Source organism: Salmo trutta, chromosome 5 (assembly GCF_901001165.1).
Source record: "Salmo trutta chromosome 5, fSalTru1.1, whole genome shotgun sequence".
NCBI classification, from domain to species: Eukaryota; Metazoa; Chordata; class Actinopteri; order Salmoniformes; family Salmonidae; genus Salmo; species Salmo trutta.
In genome coordinates, this window is record NC_042961.1 from 38,827,546 (window position 1) to 38,846,843 (window position 19,298).

The window sequence follows — 19,298 nt, forward strand, 5'->3', positions numbered from 1 at the left end:
AACATATAAACTCAAAATTACGATCTGTATCTCTGAATTGCTCTGTGAAAGCCTAACACTGTAAGATCATTTTGGTAATAGAACAAGCTTCAAATGATGCCCACCTGACTCAGATTTTGAGTTATAAATGGCCCATTTTTAGATTGCGTAAACACAAACATGTTCAGGTTGCTGAATGTATCCAGAGTATTTTTTCAGATTTCGTTATCAACAAATGAGGTGAAAAGTACAGTACATGTAAAATGCACATACAATGAACCGTGTACTGTAATGTTAAATTTCAGTCTTGTGTCAGGTGAACTATTATGTCCTCAAATTTTGGTCTAAAAATGTTAACATAATCTCCAAAATGTTCTCTTTCAATTGCTACTATGCTTATGCATAAGTTTTTCATATTTCTTCTGTAAGAAATAAATTTCAATTTCCATATAGGCCATTTCCCATTAGTGTAAAGGATTAAAGTAACACTAACACTCATTTATACTATCAACGAAGGGATGAATTTACCAAGAATTTCCGTGAATAATATATGGATTTTTTCACCGTAGAGACATTACATTTTCTAGATATACGAGTTTGAAGCTTTTAGTGTCCATCTGTATGACAAGCCCATATGCTTACGTCAATGTAAAGGTTTGCACAAACTCAACAAAGACATACAATGTCCCTCTGTGTAAACTCCAGCAAATGACAAAGCTAGCCTTAAACAAGCATCCGAATCGTTTGCTAAGTCAGAGCTCCGAAACCTCATTAACTGAGTTCTGTGACTTGTCTAGGGAACTTGTAAACATTATCCACTGAGCCCCTAGAAGTGGCGACGCTGGGGTGGTTCTATGTGATATCTGACACGGTCCGACATGTGCTTCACCCAACGGGAGGTCGCACACTGACTTGAATCCAACCGAGAGCTCTATCCGATGTGGTACGTACAACCAACCAGGACAGGTAAGGCGACTGGGTTTCGTCTGCCTGACGTGGACCTTTATAAACGACCTGGATTAGTTATTACGCCAAACAATTAGAGACATTTATTCTTTATACTGAACAAAAATATAAACGCTGGTCCCATGTCCCATGTTTCATGAGCTGAAATAAATGATCCCAGTTCATTTTACATACGCACAAGAAGCTTATTTCTCTAAACTTTTGTCCACAAAATTGTTTACATCTCTGTTAGTGAGCATTGTATCCTTTGTCAAGATAATCCATCCACCTGACAGGTGTGGCATATCAAGAAGCTGATTAAACAGCATGATCATTAAACAGGCGCTCCTTGTGCAGGGGACAATAAAAGGCCTCTCTAAAATGTGCAGTTTTGTCACACAACACAATGCCACAGATGATGGCCCAAGTTTTGAGGGAGCTTGCAATTGGCATGCTGACTGTAGGAATGTCCAACTGAGCTGTTGCCAGAGAATTTAATGTTCATTTCTCAACCATAAGCTGCCTCCAACGTCATTTTACAGAATTTGGCAGTACCAACCTGCCTCACAATGACAGACCATGTGTAACCAGGCCAGGCCAGCCCAGGACCTCCACATGCAGCTTCTTCACCTGTGGGATTGTCAGAGTGGGTGGGCCTGGCTCCTCCCAGGCCCACCCATGGCTGCACCCCTGCCCAGTCATGTGAAATCCATATATTAGGGCCTAATGAATTTATTTAAATTGACTGATTTCCTTATATGAACTGTAACTCAGTAAAATCTTTGAAATTGTTGCATGTTGCGTTTATGTTCTTGTTCTGTATATTAGGATCCCCAATAGCCGACGCCAATGGCAACAGCTAGTCTTACTGGGGTCCGACACATAACGAAAAATACCTTACAGACAAAGTACTTTACAATTGTAACACATTTAAAAACATTAACATGTAGTGTGCATCTGTGTGCATGACCTGTCTCGTTAAACGTCCCCTGTGTTGTTGCTATAAAAATCGTCCCAAATACTCTGCTGACATACACAACCATTCAAAAGTTTGGGGTCACTTAGAAATGTAATGGATTAGCTAACACAACGTGCCATTGGAACACAGGTGTGATGGTTGCTGATAATGGGCCTCTGTACGCCTATGTAGATATTACATAAAAAATCTGCCGTTTCCAGCTACAATAGTCATATACAACATGAACAATGTCTACACTGTATTTCTGATCAATTTGATGTTATTTTAATGGACCAAAAAAATGTACTTTCTTTTAAAAACAAGGACATTTCTAAGTGACCCCAAACTTTTGAACGGTAGTGTAGGTGTAACGCCCTGGCCATAGAGAGTGGTTTTTTGTTCTTTATTTTGGTTAGGCCAGGGTGTTACATTGGGTGGGCGTTCTATGTCCTTTTTCTAGGTTTTTTGTATTTCTTTGTTTTGGGCTGTGTGTGACTCCCAATCAGGCACAGCTGAAGTTCGTTGTTGTTGATTGGGAGTCACACATAAGGAGCAGGTTTTTCCTTTGGGTTTTGTGGGGGATTGTTTTCTGTCTTGTTCGTTTTTGACCAGACAGGACTGTTAGCTTTTGTTGCTGTTTGATGTTTTGTTTATAGTGGTTCATTTTATTAAATATTTATAATGAATCCACAACCTCCGCTGCATCTTGGTTTTCTTGCAAAGACAGCCGTTACAGTAGGTGGATGCATATACCCCTACGTCTAAGACAAAAGCCAAGAGTTAAACCTATAGGACTTGGTGGAAACATTCCCTGACAGGATAAAATGGTAAACTAATGACACCCCCCCGAACGAACACGACTTCTCCCCATCAATGTCATGTGAATGACTTACTCAGAATCCAAACATCCTGTCTTACCCTCCCGGCTCTTAAACATGGAAAATGGATCCTTTGCTAGGGGAGTGCAGGTTGAAAACAAGTCCCTATAAGGGAGTAACCGTGAGTCCTGGAATGCTGAAATAAACTCGGCTTCTGGCAAGGCCTGATGTGTAATATATCAACTTCCCTCTCTTCTTTTGGGAGCGGGCAGAAAGAGGATTGTAGGGATGGCAGTGCCTCAATTATTATCGTTTGTATAGGAGCGGGGGAACCTGATATGTCCTGAATGAAAACTCTCACACACACACGTCATGATATACACACACGTACATACACTCTCTCTCCGAAGTCTACATTTTGACTTGCATGAAGGCCCATGCACACTTGACACGCGTGCACGCTGCACACACACACACACACATACACACATTCTCTTTCTCTCTCTCTGAGGTCTATGCTATGCTGAATTTGTGTGTACTGTCACTGGAGACTAATAGCATTAGCTGTAAGCCTGCTGGGCTGGCATGTCTCTCTCTCTCCCTACTCTCCCTCTGTCAGTAATGGCTGCTGTAAGGTAAATAACCACTGTGGTGGTTCTGTGTTCCAGAACTCCTTCTCCAGCGTGTTTCACATGGAATACGAGGAGCTGGGAGAGGCCGTAGACGTCCCCAAAAGGTAAGGCGATAACCGCTGACTGTTAAGCATGACTAATTTGAAACGGGTTGTTCCTCCCAATACTGCCTAATATGAGAAATACGGCTGCCGTGTATCACACTGGTGGGTGATATTACTCTGATGACAGAGGGCTGTGAGTTGCGCCACAAAGTGCTTTGAATTAGAGAAATACTCATTCTCAATCGTAACCTCTACTGAGTTGAGTGTGTATTTGTACAGCTAGTATTGAGTGACTGTCTTTGTAGGCCTTTGAGAGAGGGGGTGTCAGATAAAGAGAGCTTCCCAAAGATCTGGAATGGGGGTGAGCTTATCAGCTCTCTCTAATGGGGGAGGAAAGAGAGACGGAGAGGGAGGACGAGATGAGGGGGGAGTGAGAGCTGTTAGCTGCTCGCCCTCTGCCAGGGGAAAATAAATAAGCCTTACATTGAAATGTGGAGGGAAGGTAAATCCCTTTAGCCTGACCCTGGGGGAAGATTTGTGATTTGTTCTCGTACGTCTTGGAGTCTTCCAGCCAGGCAGCGGAGCGTCTACTGCTCACTTCAATCTCTATCTATCTCTGTCTCACTAACTCACATCTATTTACAATAGGATTGTACGTGGGTGGGAGTGTGGGTAGTGAGACGTGGGTGGGGGTGGGGGTAGGGCCAGGAGTTTGTCCATGTCAGGTAAAAGGTCATATGGTCAGGAAAAGCTCCTGCCCCTAGCTATGATGTTTAGTTGAGACCTGTCTGACTTTAACAGATCTGACTCAAGGTCCTCTGAGGTCTCTTATGTTTTCAAGAAAAATCCCACATCCATCCCTTTGGCAAGAGCCTTGACATCGGATCATGAGCTGCTGCCCTATCCCTGTTAGAGGAGTACTTCTTGTCTGATCTAAGAACGCTGAAAACTTTTCTAAGAAACCCTTTTGAGACTCATTGGACAGCTCCTCCGTCACAATCTGTTTAGGAGCAACCTATTACGACGAAGGGAGGTTTCTCTTCCCCTTTGGAAGGCTTTCAGAGATGGGCCTACGAGCGCACGTCACGCATGGGACACGGCTGTTTTGAAGTCGGAAGCCAAGGGCTCAGCCGAGATCTATGCGCTAGTCATGCTGCCTGACAGGCTGTATTGGTTGCACATGTGGGTAGCTAAGGTTCATGTCTCAATAAGCAATGCTACGGAGACCAATAAAGGGAATTCAATGGGGGGGTCTATGTGGGAGATGGCAAGTCAAGTGTTATTTATTATAACAATCAGTGAACAACCCTTCAACGTCATGTCTTCTTTCTATGTGCTAGGTCTGGGGCTAATAACTTGGAACTCAATTGAATTCACCTCAGCTAAGGTGAAAGACGATTTGTCTTCTATTAATCTAAACCGCTCTTGGTTGAAAGAATAAAATGACAATAGTATGTTATAGCAATGTTATATCTCTAGATGATATGGTTGCAGACTATATGGAACAGAAGTTGGCAATTTTTTCTGTCTGATTGGCACAGGGAGCTGTGCTGCAGGGACCGTATAGGCATGTGGCCTATAGATCACAATCACCTAAAGGTCATGGGTTCGTGCTCCAATTGGGTTCATACCACACAAGCTTTTGTGTGCTCATACATCACCAACTATCAACAAAAAAATCTGGAATGGGGGGGTGAGATTATCAGATCTCTCTAATGGGGGAGGGAAGATAGGGGGAGAGGGAGGATGAGATGACAGGGGGAGAGAGAGCTGTTATCCGCTCGCCCTCTGCCAGGGGAAAATAAATAAGCCTTACATTGAAATGTAGAGGGGAGGTAAATCCCTTTAGCCTGATCCTGGGGGAAGATTTGTGATTTGTTCTCGCACGTCTCGGAGCCCTCCAGCCAGGCAGCGGAGCGCCTACTGCTCACTTCAATCTCTATCTCTATCTCCACCTCACTAACTCTCATCTCACAGCCATTTACAATAGGATTGTATGTGGATGGGAGCGTGGGTATTAGGATGGGAGGAGTGGTGTGTGTGTGTGTGTGTGGTGTCGGTGTGTGTGTACGTTGTGTGTGTGTGTCTGTCTTTCTGTCTGTCTGCCTGTCTGAAAGTGTGTGCACTTGTCCTAGAGAGAGAGAGAGAGAGAGACAGATAAATGGAGAAAGACAGCCGGAGAGAGCATGCTCCCAGGCAAGACACAGAGAGACTTCCAGGGGGACAGAAGTGAGATGAAACAGACACGCTTGCTTTTTCCAAAATTGTGTCTCATTCTTTTACATTCTGGCTCAGCTGACCCAAACGCTTTCTATTCTGTTTACATCTTCTAATGGGCCGAATAGGATGTTCTGTGTATACTGTAGGACCACTCCTGTCTGAAGAGGCAGTCATTTGTAGCGCTCTGCCACGCGGGGCCAATGCCAAATGGGATACAGCTAACAGCAGGATGTTAGCTATGACTCAGTGGTCAACTGTCGGTGGGAGGCTTTTTAGGAACACACACACACACACACACACACACACACACACACACACACACACACACACACACACACACACACACTTGACATTAGCCCTGGGCGAAGGAGGCCGAAACTACACAGCATGGACTAGAGGAATGTCACGGAGAGGGTAATTCAGTCCTGTTCTGAATCGATGCAATCCTATTACTCATTGAAGCTGATTTTGTATAATTATCTCTAGTAGTGTTTGTTTGATTGATTGATTCATTCATTGATCCTCTAAATTCCTGGGTTATTTGTTTGATTGAAAGACTAATTGTACCTTTATATTGAAATTAAGTTTTCACTGTATAATCACAGTTTCCTTTTTAGGTTCGATATTCCTAATATAAGAGTTGCGTTGAGGCCAGCATGTGTTAACACTGATAATTAGCCAAAAGACTGCGCCTAGACACACACACACGCTGTCCCGTCCAGCACCGTTCCAGCCAATTCCATCACATTCTCCAGCTGCTCTGTCTCTCTCATTAGTTTCTAGTGCCATCTAATCATTGCTAATCTAGCTAAACGAGAGCTCAGATGTGATCGTTTTAAGGATGGTCAACACACAGTCACAATCACTCTCACACACACATCAAAGTAACAGTGCCGATTTAAGCATGTAAATCTTGGTGGGGCAAACAAAACAAAAATTTGGCGCATGCATGCTAGCAAAGCCACTACACAACACAAAACAATACATTAATTGCACTATAACGTGACAAACGGTGCCCACAAACTGTTTGGGCCTACATAAAGCTGTCCCACCAGCAGTCCCAATACCTTACCACTGCTACACCTGGCTATCAGCGGAGCCTTGTCTGGCAGCGAAACAGTTCAATCAGCCTCATTTACTGCCTTTAAGAAAACATAGCTGATATGGCTGACTTCCTTAAACAAATGTGGTTTATACTGACAATTGAGATGTACAAACTATGGCATAAGGGGACAACAAGCGGATAAGAGGCGATCCGTAATTTCAATTAAGACATTAATGAGCAAGCTAGGACGGACGTAGTCAATATAACTATTTGTTCAGCACTTTTGAAATGTACAGCAACAGAATTCAGAACATGGGCCGTTCTTACAGTGTTCTCCCTGTACACCAAGTCAGAACCATAGGATAAATATAAAGAGGGCATATAAGCGGACAATGAAAGCTGTTACTATATCCGATGATTCAATTTATTTTGAACAGGTTATAGGCTACATGTGCACCACCAAGTCAGAACAGTAGGCAAAATTAAGAGGGGAAAGTAGACCAAATTATTAGGGTGAGGCACATGGGCTACTAACAGCTTACTATACAGCATTACTTTCTTAGCTATAGTATACATATCTCCCTGGCATATTACATAATTTATGCAGTAGCATTCAAGACAATTTTGGACTCACCTTGTTGTGCTTTGCTCACTTGAACAGTACACTTTTATCAGGTTTGAGGTAAGACCCAGATGCAGACAATGTTGAATTAACAACAGTTTATTAATCCAACAGGGGCAGGCAAAAGACAGGTCAAGGGCAGGCAGGGTTCAGTAATCCAGATAGGTGGGGCAAAGGTACAGGACGGCAGGCAGGGTCAGGGTAGGCAGAGGTCAGTAATCCAGATAGGTGGGGCAAAGGTACAGGACGGCAGGCAGGGTCAAGGCAGGCAGAAAAGGTCAAAACCAGGAAAACTAGAAAACAGGAACAATCGAGAGACAGGAACAGAGGGGAAAACGCTGGTAGGCTTGACGAAACAAAACGAACTGGCAACAGACAAACAGAGAACACAGGTATAAATACACAGGGGATAATGGGGAAGATGGGTGACACCTGGAGTGCGGTGGAGACAATCCCAAAGACAAGTGAAACAGATCAGGGTGTGACAACTTTGTCATCAAAGTCTAGCATTCTCTGGATTTATGGTGCTTTCAAGATAACTGGGAACTCTGAAAAACCTCTAGGGGTGCCAACTGGCGTCCTACCTGGGTGCATACCTGGTTGACCGGGGTGTCGGCGTTGGAAATCCGCGATGAGGCCTGGGTCCAGAATGTCCCAGGCGGGAACCCATAACCCTCCCAGTCAACCAGGTACTGGAACCCCCTGCCCCGAGGTCGAACCTTCAGGAGACGCCTCACCTTGTATGCCGGTTGGCCGTCGATGAGACGGGGGAGATGGGTGGGCCTGGAAACAGGAGACAAAGGGCTGTGAGACATGGGTTTAACTCTGGACACATGAAATGTGGGATGTATACGAAGGGTAGGGGGCAACAGAAGACAAACAGCAGAGGGGCTGATCATTTTAGAGATGGGAAACGGGCTTATAAACCGGGGTGAGAGTTTTTGGGATTCCACCAGGAGGGACAGATCCCGGGTGGATAGCCATACCTTCTGCCTGAGACGATACTGGGGTGCCAGGGTCCGATGGCGAACCGCTTGTCGTCGATACCTGGACGTGGTCTTGAGGAGGGCCGACTGGTCTCTCCTCCAGGTACGACGACAATGGCAGACAAACATCCGGGCAGAAGGTAAGCCGACCTCTTCTTCCTGCTCAGAGAAGAGCGGGGGCTGATACCCCAAGGAACACTCAAATGGCGATAGGCCTGTGGCAGAGCAGGGAAGGGTGTTGCGGGCATATTCCACCCACACAAGCTGCTGGCTCCAGGTGGTGGTGGGGTTGGCGGAGACAAGGCAGAGCAGAGTAGTTTCGAGGTCCTGGTTGGCTCGCTCCGACTGGCCATTGGACTGGGGGTGGAACCCAGAGGACAGGCTGGCCGCAGACCCAATGAGGGTGCAGGATGCCCGGTCGGAGACCATGTCCATGGGCAGTTCATGGATCCGGAAGACGTGCTGCACCATGAGCTGGGCCATCTCCTTGGCTGAGGGTATTTTGGGGAGAGGAATGAAGTGGGCGGCTTTGGAAAACCGGTTGACCACAGTCAGGATGGCAGTGCTGCCCTCAGACAGGGGGAGACCCGTGACGAAATCCAAGGATATGTGGGACCAAGGACGGTGAGGGACAGGAGTGGTTGCAGAAGACCAGCCGGAGCTTGCCGAGGAGTCTTGTTCTGAGCACAGACCATGTAGGCAGCGACAAACGCGCGACATCAGTAACCATAGTAGGCCACCAAAAGCGTTGTCGCACGAAGACCAGGGTTCGACGGGAGCCCGGGTGGCAGGAAAGCCTGGAGGAATGGGCCCACTCCAGGACTGTGGAGCGGACAGCGTCAGGCACAAACATCCGGTTATCTGCCCCCCCCCTCCCCACAGGGTTCGTCTGCAACCGCTGCACCTCCCAGACCTGTTTCCCTATACCCCAGCTGAGTGCCGTCACCAGGCACGAGGTGGGAAAGATGGTTTTGAGCTCCGGGGTGGTAACCATGGGACTATAGCGCGAGACAGGGCATCCGGCTTAACGTTCTTGGACCCCAGCCGGTAAGAGAGGGAAAAGTTGAACCGGGTAAACAGCAGGGCCCATCTCGCTTGCCTGGAGTTTAGGCGCTTGGTGGTGCGGAGATACTCCAGGTTTTTGTGGTCGGTCCACACAATGAACGGATGTTCCGGCCCTTCCAGCCAGTGCCTCCATTCCTCCAACGGCATCTTCATCGTGAGAAGCTCTCCATTCCCCACATCGTAGTTCCTCTCCGTGTCGTTGAGGCAGTGGGAGAAGAAGGTGCAGGGGTGCAGGAACAGTGGTGAAGCGGTGTTTGAGGTCCTGGAACACCTGGTCAGCGGCAGATCAACACGTGAATGGAACCTTGGTAGAGGTGAGTGCAGACGGGGGAAGCCAGGGTGTTGTAACCCCGGATAAAGCCGCGATAAAAGTTGCTAGGGAGAAGGTCAATTCCGCAGTCATAGGGTCGGTGCGGCGGAAACAAAGTGGCCCGGGCCTTGCTGAACACCTCCCCAAGGTCCTGGTACTCCACAGGGATGGTGGAAAGGTCCGGGGCACCTTCCGAGCCCCCAGGAAGACGTCCCGGTGCAGGTTGCGCTGACTTCAGACAATGGGCGTGCCAGAATGGACTCCAGCCCATAATGGCACCAGTTGATGAGGGGAATGTGTCATTGTAGCCAGGAGAATCCCAAAACCATGGGAACCTGTGGAGACTTTGAATAGTCTCGCTGTGATTCCCTGACACCTGTAGGTTGATGGGAGTGGTATTATGAGTGACCCGTCCAGCGTGCTAACATCCATGGGAATGGAGAGAGGCTGAGTGGGGATGTTCAGCTCGGAAGCCAGTGTAGCGTCCAAAAAGCTCTTATCGGCCACAGAGTCAATGAGGACCCGGAGAGATTTAGACTGGTTTCCCCACAGCAGAATGGCATGAAACGGGGTGCGAGCACCAAAAGCAGAAAAGTTCTCAATTTGGCGCAACAGAGTACTCACTCCTACCGGTGAACCTGGTCTTTTACTGGACAAGAGGACACAAAATGACCAAGAGTCCCGTAATACAGACAACTCTTCGTGTTGATCCTGTAATGCCGTTCCGCTGGCAACAGCCCAGCTCTGCCTACTTGCATAGGTTCGGGAAGCGGTGACTCGGCCAGCTTCTGCGACTCTCGGGGAAGGATCAGGAAGCCTCGGGTTCTCTCGTCAAAGGGACCATCGGGGACTTCCGGGTTGACTCGGAGGCAAGGTGGAATTTGCTCTCCCTCCGTCGTTCCTGTAATCGCCCATCGATGCAGATGGTCAACGCGATGAGCGAATCGAGATCCATAGGTAACTCCCAAGCAGCAAGCTCGTCCTTGACCACCTCCGAGATGCCGTGCAGGAACATATCAAACAGCGCTTCCTGGTTCCAAGCACTCTCCGCCGCCAACGTGCGGAAATCCACCGAATAGTCTGCCACTCTGCGGGAGTCCTGCCGCAGTTGGATTAGCTTCCGGGCAGCTTCTCTCCCAGAGAACGGGCCATGAAAAGCCTTCTTCACCTCTCCCCCGAACCCCTTCAGACTAACGCATATGGCCGGCTGTTGTTCCCATATAGCAGTAGCCCAGGTGAGAGTCCTCCCGGACATAGGCTATCTTGGAGCGATCTGAGGGGAAGGAGGAAGGCTGAAGCTCAAAGATGAGGGCACACTGAGCTAGAAACGCCCGACACGTGCTCGGCTCTCCATTGAAGCATTCCGGGGGAGGTAAGTGGGGCTCCCGAGAAGGTGGAGTGACCGATGAGACGCCGCTGCTAACAGCTGAGTTGCTGTTACCACCATGGTAGGCTGCCTCCCAGACAACCCGTGGAATTGCTCCAGCAAAATGTCCAATGCCCGGTCATGGCGTTTAGCAAACGTTTGAACCCCCTCCATAAGGCCACAAAGCAATTCCTCGTGCCTACCAATGGTGGCTCCTTGGGAGGAGATGGCGTTGCGCAGCTGGCCTGGGTCTGCTGGATGAGTCAGGGCCAGTTCGTACTATCAGGTTTGAGACAACGTCGAATTAACAACAGTTTATTAATCCAACAGGGGCAGGCAAAAGACAGGTCAAGGCAGGCAGGGGTCAGTAATCCAGATAGGTGGGGCAACGGTACAGGATGGCAGTCAGGGTCAGGGTCAGGGCAGACAGAGAAGGTAAAAACCAGGAAAACTAGAAAACAGGAACAATCGAGAGACAGGATGTGGTGGTTCACTTCTTTACTATCAAATGAGGAGAGACAAACTTATCACACAAGTCAGAGTTATACTTAAACTAAATCTTTAATCACTTATTAATAAGGGAGCAGGTCAATACAACGCACACATATAAAGTTAATCGATTGAGTGCTCTACGATAATGATGGCTGGTCGACAATTCAAGATCAAATGATTCGTTGAGAGCCCCGAGACAAAAGTACAAAGGTATTTTAAAGCCAAGATATACCCCTTTCAACCTACATGACAAACAACAGATCTATAGAATGGTTCACAAGGTTCAGATTTGTATGAAATATACCTATAATACATAGCAGACAGTATCTGCTGTGTCAACAGTTTTCATTGTGCGGACAGGACCGTATTGAACGCCTTTGTCACTCTTCTTCAGACAGTTAGAGGGGGGTTTGAGGTACACACACTGTTCGGTCCAATTATCTCTTCCATGCATTAAGATACCATCTGATGTCACTTTTCATGATAACCTTGAGAGGACAGATCAGAACAACAGTTTAGTTCAGTTCATTAACTATATGATAAATTATTACTTTTACCAATTATTCATACTACAAATGTCTAAACATATGTGAAAGAGAATAACAACACATTCTATTGAAACTATTCTTTCAAATTGGCTTATACTCCCCATCACACTGTCAACTTCATCGCAGAGCTACAGGATCAGGAAGTTATACCTATAACCCATCGGGAATAGAACAGAACAAACAACACAACAATACACTCCTTCACATATCACTCCATACACTCCTACACATCACGCAAGGTGTGTAAACTTCAATCCAAAACCTCAGAGGACTGTACCCTCCCCCATTTTGACACATAACTCGCCATGTGAGTAATTTGTAAAAAAACTATTGGTCAAAAAAGAAAACAACATTTCAAATAACAAAATCAAACTAAAATCACTAGTCTGAAGAACTCCATAAAGAAAAATAATTGTACCCATACGGTCATAGGAAAATAGACGTAAGGCAGCCTACCCATAGTCAAAGGCAACGCTCTCTCTTTCTTCACATTGGTCCAAATCACAAATATGGCTAAGAACTATACTGCTCAAAAAAATAAAGGGAACACTTAAACAACACATCCTAGTTCTGAATGAAATAAATAATCTTATTAAATACTTTTTTCTTTACATAGTTGAATGTGCTGACAACAAAATCACACAAAAATAATCAATGGAAATCCAATTTATCAACCCATGGAGGTCTGGATTTGGAGTCACACTCAAAATTAAAGTGGAAAACCACACTACAGGCTGATCCAACTTTGATGTAATGTCCTTAAAACAAGTCAAAATGAGGCTCAGTAGTGTGTGTGGCCTCCACGTGCCTGTATGACCTCCCTAAAATGCCTGGGCATGCTCCTGATGAGGTGGCGGATGGTCTCCTGAGGGATCTCCTCCCAGACCTGGACTAAAGCATCCGCCAACTCCTCGACAGTCTGTGGTGCAACGTGGCGTTGGTGGATGGAGCGAGACATGATGTCCCAGATGTGCTCAATTGGATTCAGGTCTGGGGAACGGGCGGGCCAGTCCATAGCATCAATGCCTTCCTCTTGCAGGAACTGCTGACACACTCCAGCCACATGAGGTCTAGCATTGTCTTGCATTAGGAGGAACCCAGGGCCACCTGCACCAGCATATGGTCTCACAAGGGGTCTGAGGATCTCATCTCGGTACCTAATGGCAGTCAGGCTACCTCTGGCGAGCACATGGAGGGCTGTGCGGCCCCCCAAAGAAATGCCACCCCACACCATGACTGACCCACCGCCAAACCGGTCATGCTGGAGGATGTTACAGGCAGCAGAACGTTCTCCACGGCGTCTCCAGACTCTGTCACGTCTGTCACGTGCTCAGTGTGAACCTGCTTTCATCTGTGAAGAGCACAGGGCGCCAGTGGCGAATTTGCCAATCTTGGTGTTCTCTGGCAAATGCCAAACGTCCTGCACGGTGTTGGGCTGTAAGCACAAACCCCACCTGCTGAAGGTCATTTTGCAGGGCTCTGGCAGTGCTTCTCCTGCTCCTCCTTGCACAAAGGCGGAGGTAGCGGTACTGCTGCTGGGTTGTTGCCCTCCTACGGCCTCCTCCACGTCTCCTGATGTACTGGCCTGTCTCCTGGTAGCGCCTCCATGCTCTGGACACTACGCTGACAGACACAGCAAACCTTTTTGCCACAGCTCGCATTGATGTGCCATCCTGGATGAGCTGCACTACCTGAGCCACTTGTGTGGGTTGTAGACTCCGTCTCATGCTACCACTAGAGTGAAAGCACCGCCAGCATTCAAAAGTGACCAAAACATCAGCCAGGAAGCATAGGAACTGAGAAGTGGTCTGTGGTTACCACCTGCAGAACCACTCCTTTATTGGGGGTGTCTTGCTAATTGCCTATAATTTCCACCTGTTGTCTATTCCATTTGCACAACAGCATGTGAAATGTATTGTCAATCAGTTTTGCTTCCTAAGTGGACAGTTTGATTTCACAGAAGTGTGATTGACTTTGAGTTACATTGTGTTGTTTAAGTGTTCCCTTTATTTTTTTGAGCAGTGTATAAAAGTCATCATAATTATCAATAGTACAAAAGACCTTGAAATCAGTATTACAAACGACCTTAAATTCATTATCCAAATGGCTTTCCAATGAAGGTGATCAAACCACAATGGAAAGTCATGACAGAGGTCAGAGGTCATACAAACCCTTCAAAGAAGTGTTTCTTACTATATTAGACAAATTCATGAAAAACAGTTAAACATTTCTTACATGTTGTATTCCAGGTTTTTATTACAGTCCTTTATCAAAATAATTAATGTGTTTAATTAAAACTGAGAAAATAAAAACTTCTGAAAATTCTATGTGTGTGCATGCCCCTTTAAGATACCTTGGCACTAAGACAAATGGAACTCACTAAACCCAAAGGAAATAGAACACACAAATCAAACATAGTATTTTAAAAACATCAACAAATAGTCATAACAAGTGTGTTGTGTGTGGGTATTTGCAAACCTTAACGAACTGGCAACAGACAAACAGAGAACACAGGTATAAATACACAAGGGATAATGGTGAATATGGGTGACACCTGGAGGGAGGTGGAGACAATCACAAACACAGGTTAAACAGATCAGGGTGTGACAACTTTGTCATCAAAGTCTAGAATTCTCAAGATTTATGGTGCTTTCAAGACAACTGGCAACTGAAAAAAAAGTTGAATCATGAAGACGTGAGTGATCTTCGGGGTGGTAGCTCTAGAAAGAGTCCCGAGTTCCCGACTAACAATTCCGAGTTGGATGACCGTTCAAAACATATTTTGCCAGTTAGAGCTCGTTTTTTCCCCCAGAGTTCCCAGTTGTCTTGAACTCATTAAAGTCAGATTTCCCAGTTCCGAGTTAACAGTTGTTTTGAGCATGGCCAATGTTGAATGTTTATCATTTTAAGCTTGGAATAGAGACCCTTAAACCCAGAATAGGGACCACACAGCCACTCCACTGAATAGCAGGCTAGTGATTGCTTTGCAGTGCTTGCAGTTCGCCACTGATTCCTTTCAAACCACTCATTGTGGATTTTGCGATTTCCAACTTGTTGTGTAATGTCCAATGGCCGATGAGCACCGATATGTTTTATCTTCATTTTATTTTTATTATTTGTCTTCATATGACAAGGATTAAAAAGGATTTGCCAGTAGATTGTCGACTTGATTCATGATGATGACTGCTAGCTAAGATTTTGAAAGTATGATGTTGACATGATCAGTCCAATCAAAGCTACTGTATATATAATGTGATTTAATGTAATTTTATCTGTGGCCAATGACCTTGAGCCTTCTTAGATGGGCACTTCTAATGTAACTCTATGGCAGCACCCAAGGGGCTTGAATTTCGAGCTCTACCCTTAGATTTGGCAGACGTAGTGTCCCAATGAGTGACAGAACACTGAGCCAATTATGGCACAACTAGAAAACATTCCCAAGCCCTACGCTCCATATTTTCCGCTGGCTGCCCCACCACCACAGAAAGCACTGAGCTAGGCTGAAACACCTGCATTTTGCAGCTACCTTGCTCAATAAAGCAAAAAAAGAGAATGTTTTTATGGAGTCTTTTATTAACTTACTAACGTGGGGCTCCTGAATGACGTGTCGCCACTGAAAAGTAACAGTGTGCGACTGCAAACCATATTGGAAAAGAGTAGACTTTTTTTAACTTAAATTCACTGCAGACGATTCTTAATCCTTAACCCTCATCCTACCCTGAGTTGATCAAATAAAGACATATCACTCGCTCCCGTCACGCCGGCTGATGCGGAGCACAGCAACAAAGGTTCTCCGCTTTTGTCCGTCTTTTGGCCATCTTCTCAACCGTGCCACAGCTTTGCTGCTGCAGTTAGAGCTTGTCTGTAAAGACATATGCAGTAGTACAAATGGGATATTATACAGTATATGAATGTGTTAGTTATTCATGTTTCTGTCTGTACTGGCATCAGTTGAGATAATAAAAACAGTCATTATGCCGTGACAGGCCTGGCCAAGCTTAATCATAGTCAGTTCCTTCTGACAATCAGCCAAGATGTTCTTAAGTCCAGGTATGGAGCCTTCAGCACTGGCTAGAGCGCTGGCTTATGTACATGCGTATTCACTGAAGCTTAGAAAACAATACAATGCAATACAGCCAATGCAATGGCAACGTGATGAGATCCACCCAACTCAACAGAGCAGTCATACGCTAAGGATGCTTGGGGTGTTTATGTGTAAGTAATGTAGAAGTTGTCAACAGTCTAATAAAACAAGTATTTCAATGTTGTGTTCCCCGCAGGGACTGTGACGTGAGTCAGATAAACTACATGTATGCCCAGTATGTGAAGAACACCATGGAACCTCTGAACATCTCTGACGTCACCAAAGACCAACGCTTTCCCTGGACGGTCAGTACTGAACATGATCTGTTCCAGAATGTTGATCCTATGTCGGCCATCTTTTTTGTTGTTGTCCAGAGCCTCTAGTCGTGGTTCTTTGTTTCCTTCAGAGTGAGAACCCAGAGCACCCCAGTAACCAGATCAAGAGTTTGCTCTGTACTCCTATCAGGAACGGGAAGAAGGATAAAGTAATAGGTACCTACCTCTCTCTCTCTACCTCTCTCTCTACCTCTCTCTCTCTCTCTCTCTCTCTCCTCTCTCTATACTCGATCTCTCTACTCTCTCTCTCTATTGTGCTCTCTCTCTGTTCTCTTTCTTCTACCTCTCTACTCTACCTCTACCTCTCTCATCTCTCTCTCTACCCTCTCTCCCTCTCTCTCCTCCTCTATATAACCCTCTCTCCTCATCTCTCTCTCTACCTCCTCTCTCTATCTCTCTCTATTACCATCTCTCTCTCCTCTCTCTCTACTCTCTCTCTATCTATCTCTCTCTCTCTCTACCTTCTGTCTCTCTCTCTCTCTCTCTCTCTACCTCTCTCTCTCTCTCTCTCTACCTCTCTCTCTCTCTCTTTCTCTCTCTCTCTCCCGCTCTCTCCTTATGGTTTGTGTTTACAGATATTGCCCTATGGTATCCTCATTCATTAGTCGCAACCAAAAATCTTCCCTCTCATTCGTTAACGCATCCTTAGCATTAGCATAATTTGCATTTGCATTATAACCAAACATCATTAGCTGAGATCATTACAAGACCTGAACAGGTCTTTTTTGTAAAATAGATTTGAATTGCATGTATGAATAAAGGCACAAATAGATCAATTAATTAGCTGGGCAGTGGTGTAACCATAATGTATGTCCCCCCCACTCCCCAATGATCAAACAGAACAGGTCCCTTTAGCCTCTCCACCAACTGCCTGAAGAGTCCAGGAGACACTCAGATCAAAAGACAACCTTCTGCCACTAGACTTTAATATACAATTTATTACCATACTTCCCCTTCTCTACTCCACTTAATTCCCTTCGAATTCATTTATTGATTCAAACGTGGACATTCTATGTTCTCAGTAGCTCTGACACTGACATTAATGAAGCAATATACATTTTTCCCTAATGTAACTCGCTCCGGATAAGTCACATTTTAAAATGTGACTTATGTCTTTGCATTAGTTAAGCCACCTATAATGTCAGGCAGGATGTGTAGGAGAAAGGGCAGCTGAAGGTAAAGGGGAAGGATCAGAGCGTTGGTGATGACACGTTTCCATGATGTGACTAGTAAGTAGGTCTCCAGGCTGAGGATAGGGCAGGTGTTTTATACATTAGAACTTTGCTGTCAACAAACATTTCTGGGACTATTAGTCATGGAGTAGATGGAGCTTTTAGTTTCAGACAAGAGGTCCCTCACAGAAAGCTATTGAATATTGAAAATGAGAAGCAAACGAAAGTTTTGTCCCCTAAGTGTCTGGAATGTTTGTCAGTTCGTGGGAGAAAAAAACAGAAACTTAATAAAAGAAGCACAAAACCTTTTTGTCCTGTGTGTCAGTACGATGTTTTGTCTGGTGTGTGTGTGTGTGCATGAGTGTGTGTGTGTCATTAACGTCCTGATATGTTTCCAACATTTACCCGTTATGTCGGGTCTTGAAGGTGTGTGTCAGTTGGTGAACAAGATGGATGAGGCATCGGGGAAGGTGAAGTCCTTCAACCGGAACGATGAACAGTTCCTGGAGGCCTTCGCCATCTTCTGTGGCCTGGGTATACAGAACACCCAGATGTATGAAACAGTGGAGAGAGCCATGGCCAAACAGGAGGTCACACTGGAGGTAAGAGACACAGGTCTCAGGTCAGTTTGGACTTTTACATCCTAATGGTTCACGATAATATTGAGGGAAGGTACTGTCAGATAGTGTTAGCTCGGTGCCTCTGTAGGCGACTACAATATGGAGACATGAAACATGGGGGATCGAGAGTAACAGCGATGGTTGCCATTAGGAAAGTCTGGCTAGTCTTCTCCACGCTCTGCTCCGTCTTCCCCCCGCGTTAAAACAGAACTAGCGTAATCACTCCGACGCTATCCTAGACCTCTTCGGCCCTCGGTGACGTATGTATCCCCCTCCTCTCCTCCGCTCCTCCCCCTCTCCTGTTCTCTCCCTGACTGTTCTATTCTGGAGCTGTCACTGTCAGGGCTCCCCGGTGACGTCCCCTCTCGGCTGCAGCTGACACTCTCCCCGCCGTTACCCAGCAGCCACCACTTCAGCCCATTCTCCAGCGGCGCTGTAGCCGTCACGAGGACTGACCTCTTCTAGCTTTCTCAGTTTTTCTCCCCCAATTATCAATGACGGGCCTCTGATATGGATGGACTTGGGGTTGAAGGATGTGTGTGTGTGGCAGGGCTGTCTGCCTGAGGTCAGGAACATCTCATGGGGGAAGAAATCTGTGAAAGTGTCAGCTACTAAAATGTGAAATCATTTTTTTTTTATTTGTATAGTCTTGTCAGAGCGATCGTGTTGACTTTTAAGGATAACAGTCGCTGTGTGTTTGTGTGTGTCATTCTCAGGTCCTCTCGTATCACGCCTCTGCTGCAGAAGAAGAGACACGGGCGCTGCAGGTAACCGCGGTAAATTACAATTTATTAACTTAGCATTATACACACACACACACACACATACACTTGCGCCCATACACAATGCCAGACAGATGCCTTCCTTCAGGCAGTGCAAAGATGAGTGGACTTCAGCCATCATGTAACGAGACCCAGCGCTGATTCAGCATGTAAACCCAACCAATTAGTAACACAATATGGCCGACTCTCACACTGATACATACATTAAGGCCTATGGGGATAATGGACTGAAGAAAAAAAGATCACGAAAAGACCACAATAGCCACATTAGGGTT

The 19,298-nt window shown here is 46.0% G+C and overlaps 1 protein-coding gene across 4 annotated transcripts in view; it reads left to right on the forward strand.

Annotated features, from left to right (window-relative positions):
- The window catches only part of pde5ab (phosphodiesterase 5A, cGMP-specific, b), a 93,779-nt gene that overhangs the window by 62,899 nt on the left and 11,582 nt on the right, over positions 1 to 19,298 (forward strand). For 3 of the 4 annotated variants that reach the window (XM_029753511.1, XM_029753512.1, XM_029753509.1), the window contains 5 exons: positions 3,369 to 3,436; positions 16,311 to 16,419; positions 16,521 to 16,605; positions 18,048 to 18,223; positions 18,958 to 19,017. In XM_029753511.1, the coding sequence (XP_029609371.1) occupies positions 3,369 to 3,436; positions 16,311 to 16,419; positions 16,521 to 16,605; positions 18,048 to 18,223; positions 18,958 to 19,017 (498 nt within the window). The remainder of the gene's footprint in view (positions 1 to 3,368; positions 3,437 to 16,310; positions 16,420 to 16,520; positions 16,606 to 18,047; positions 18,224 to 18,957; positions 19,018 to 19,298) is intronic. The other variant, XM_029753510.1, reaches the window with a different exon arrangement.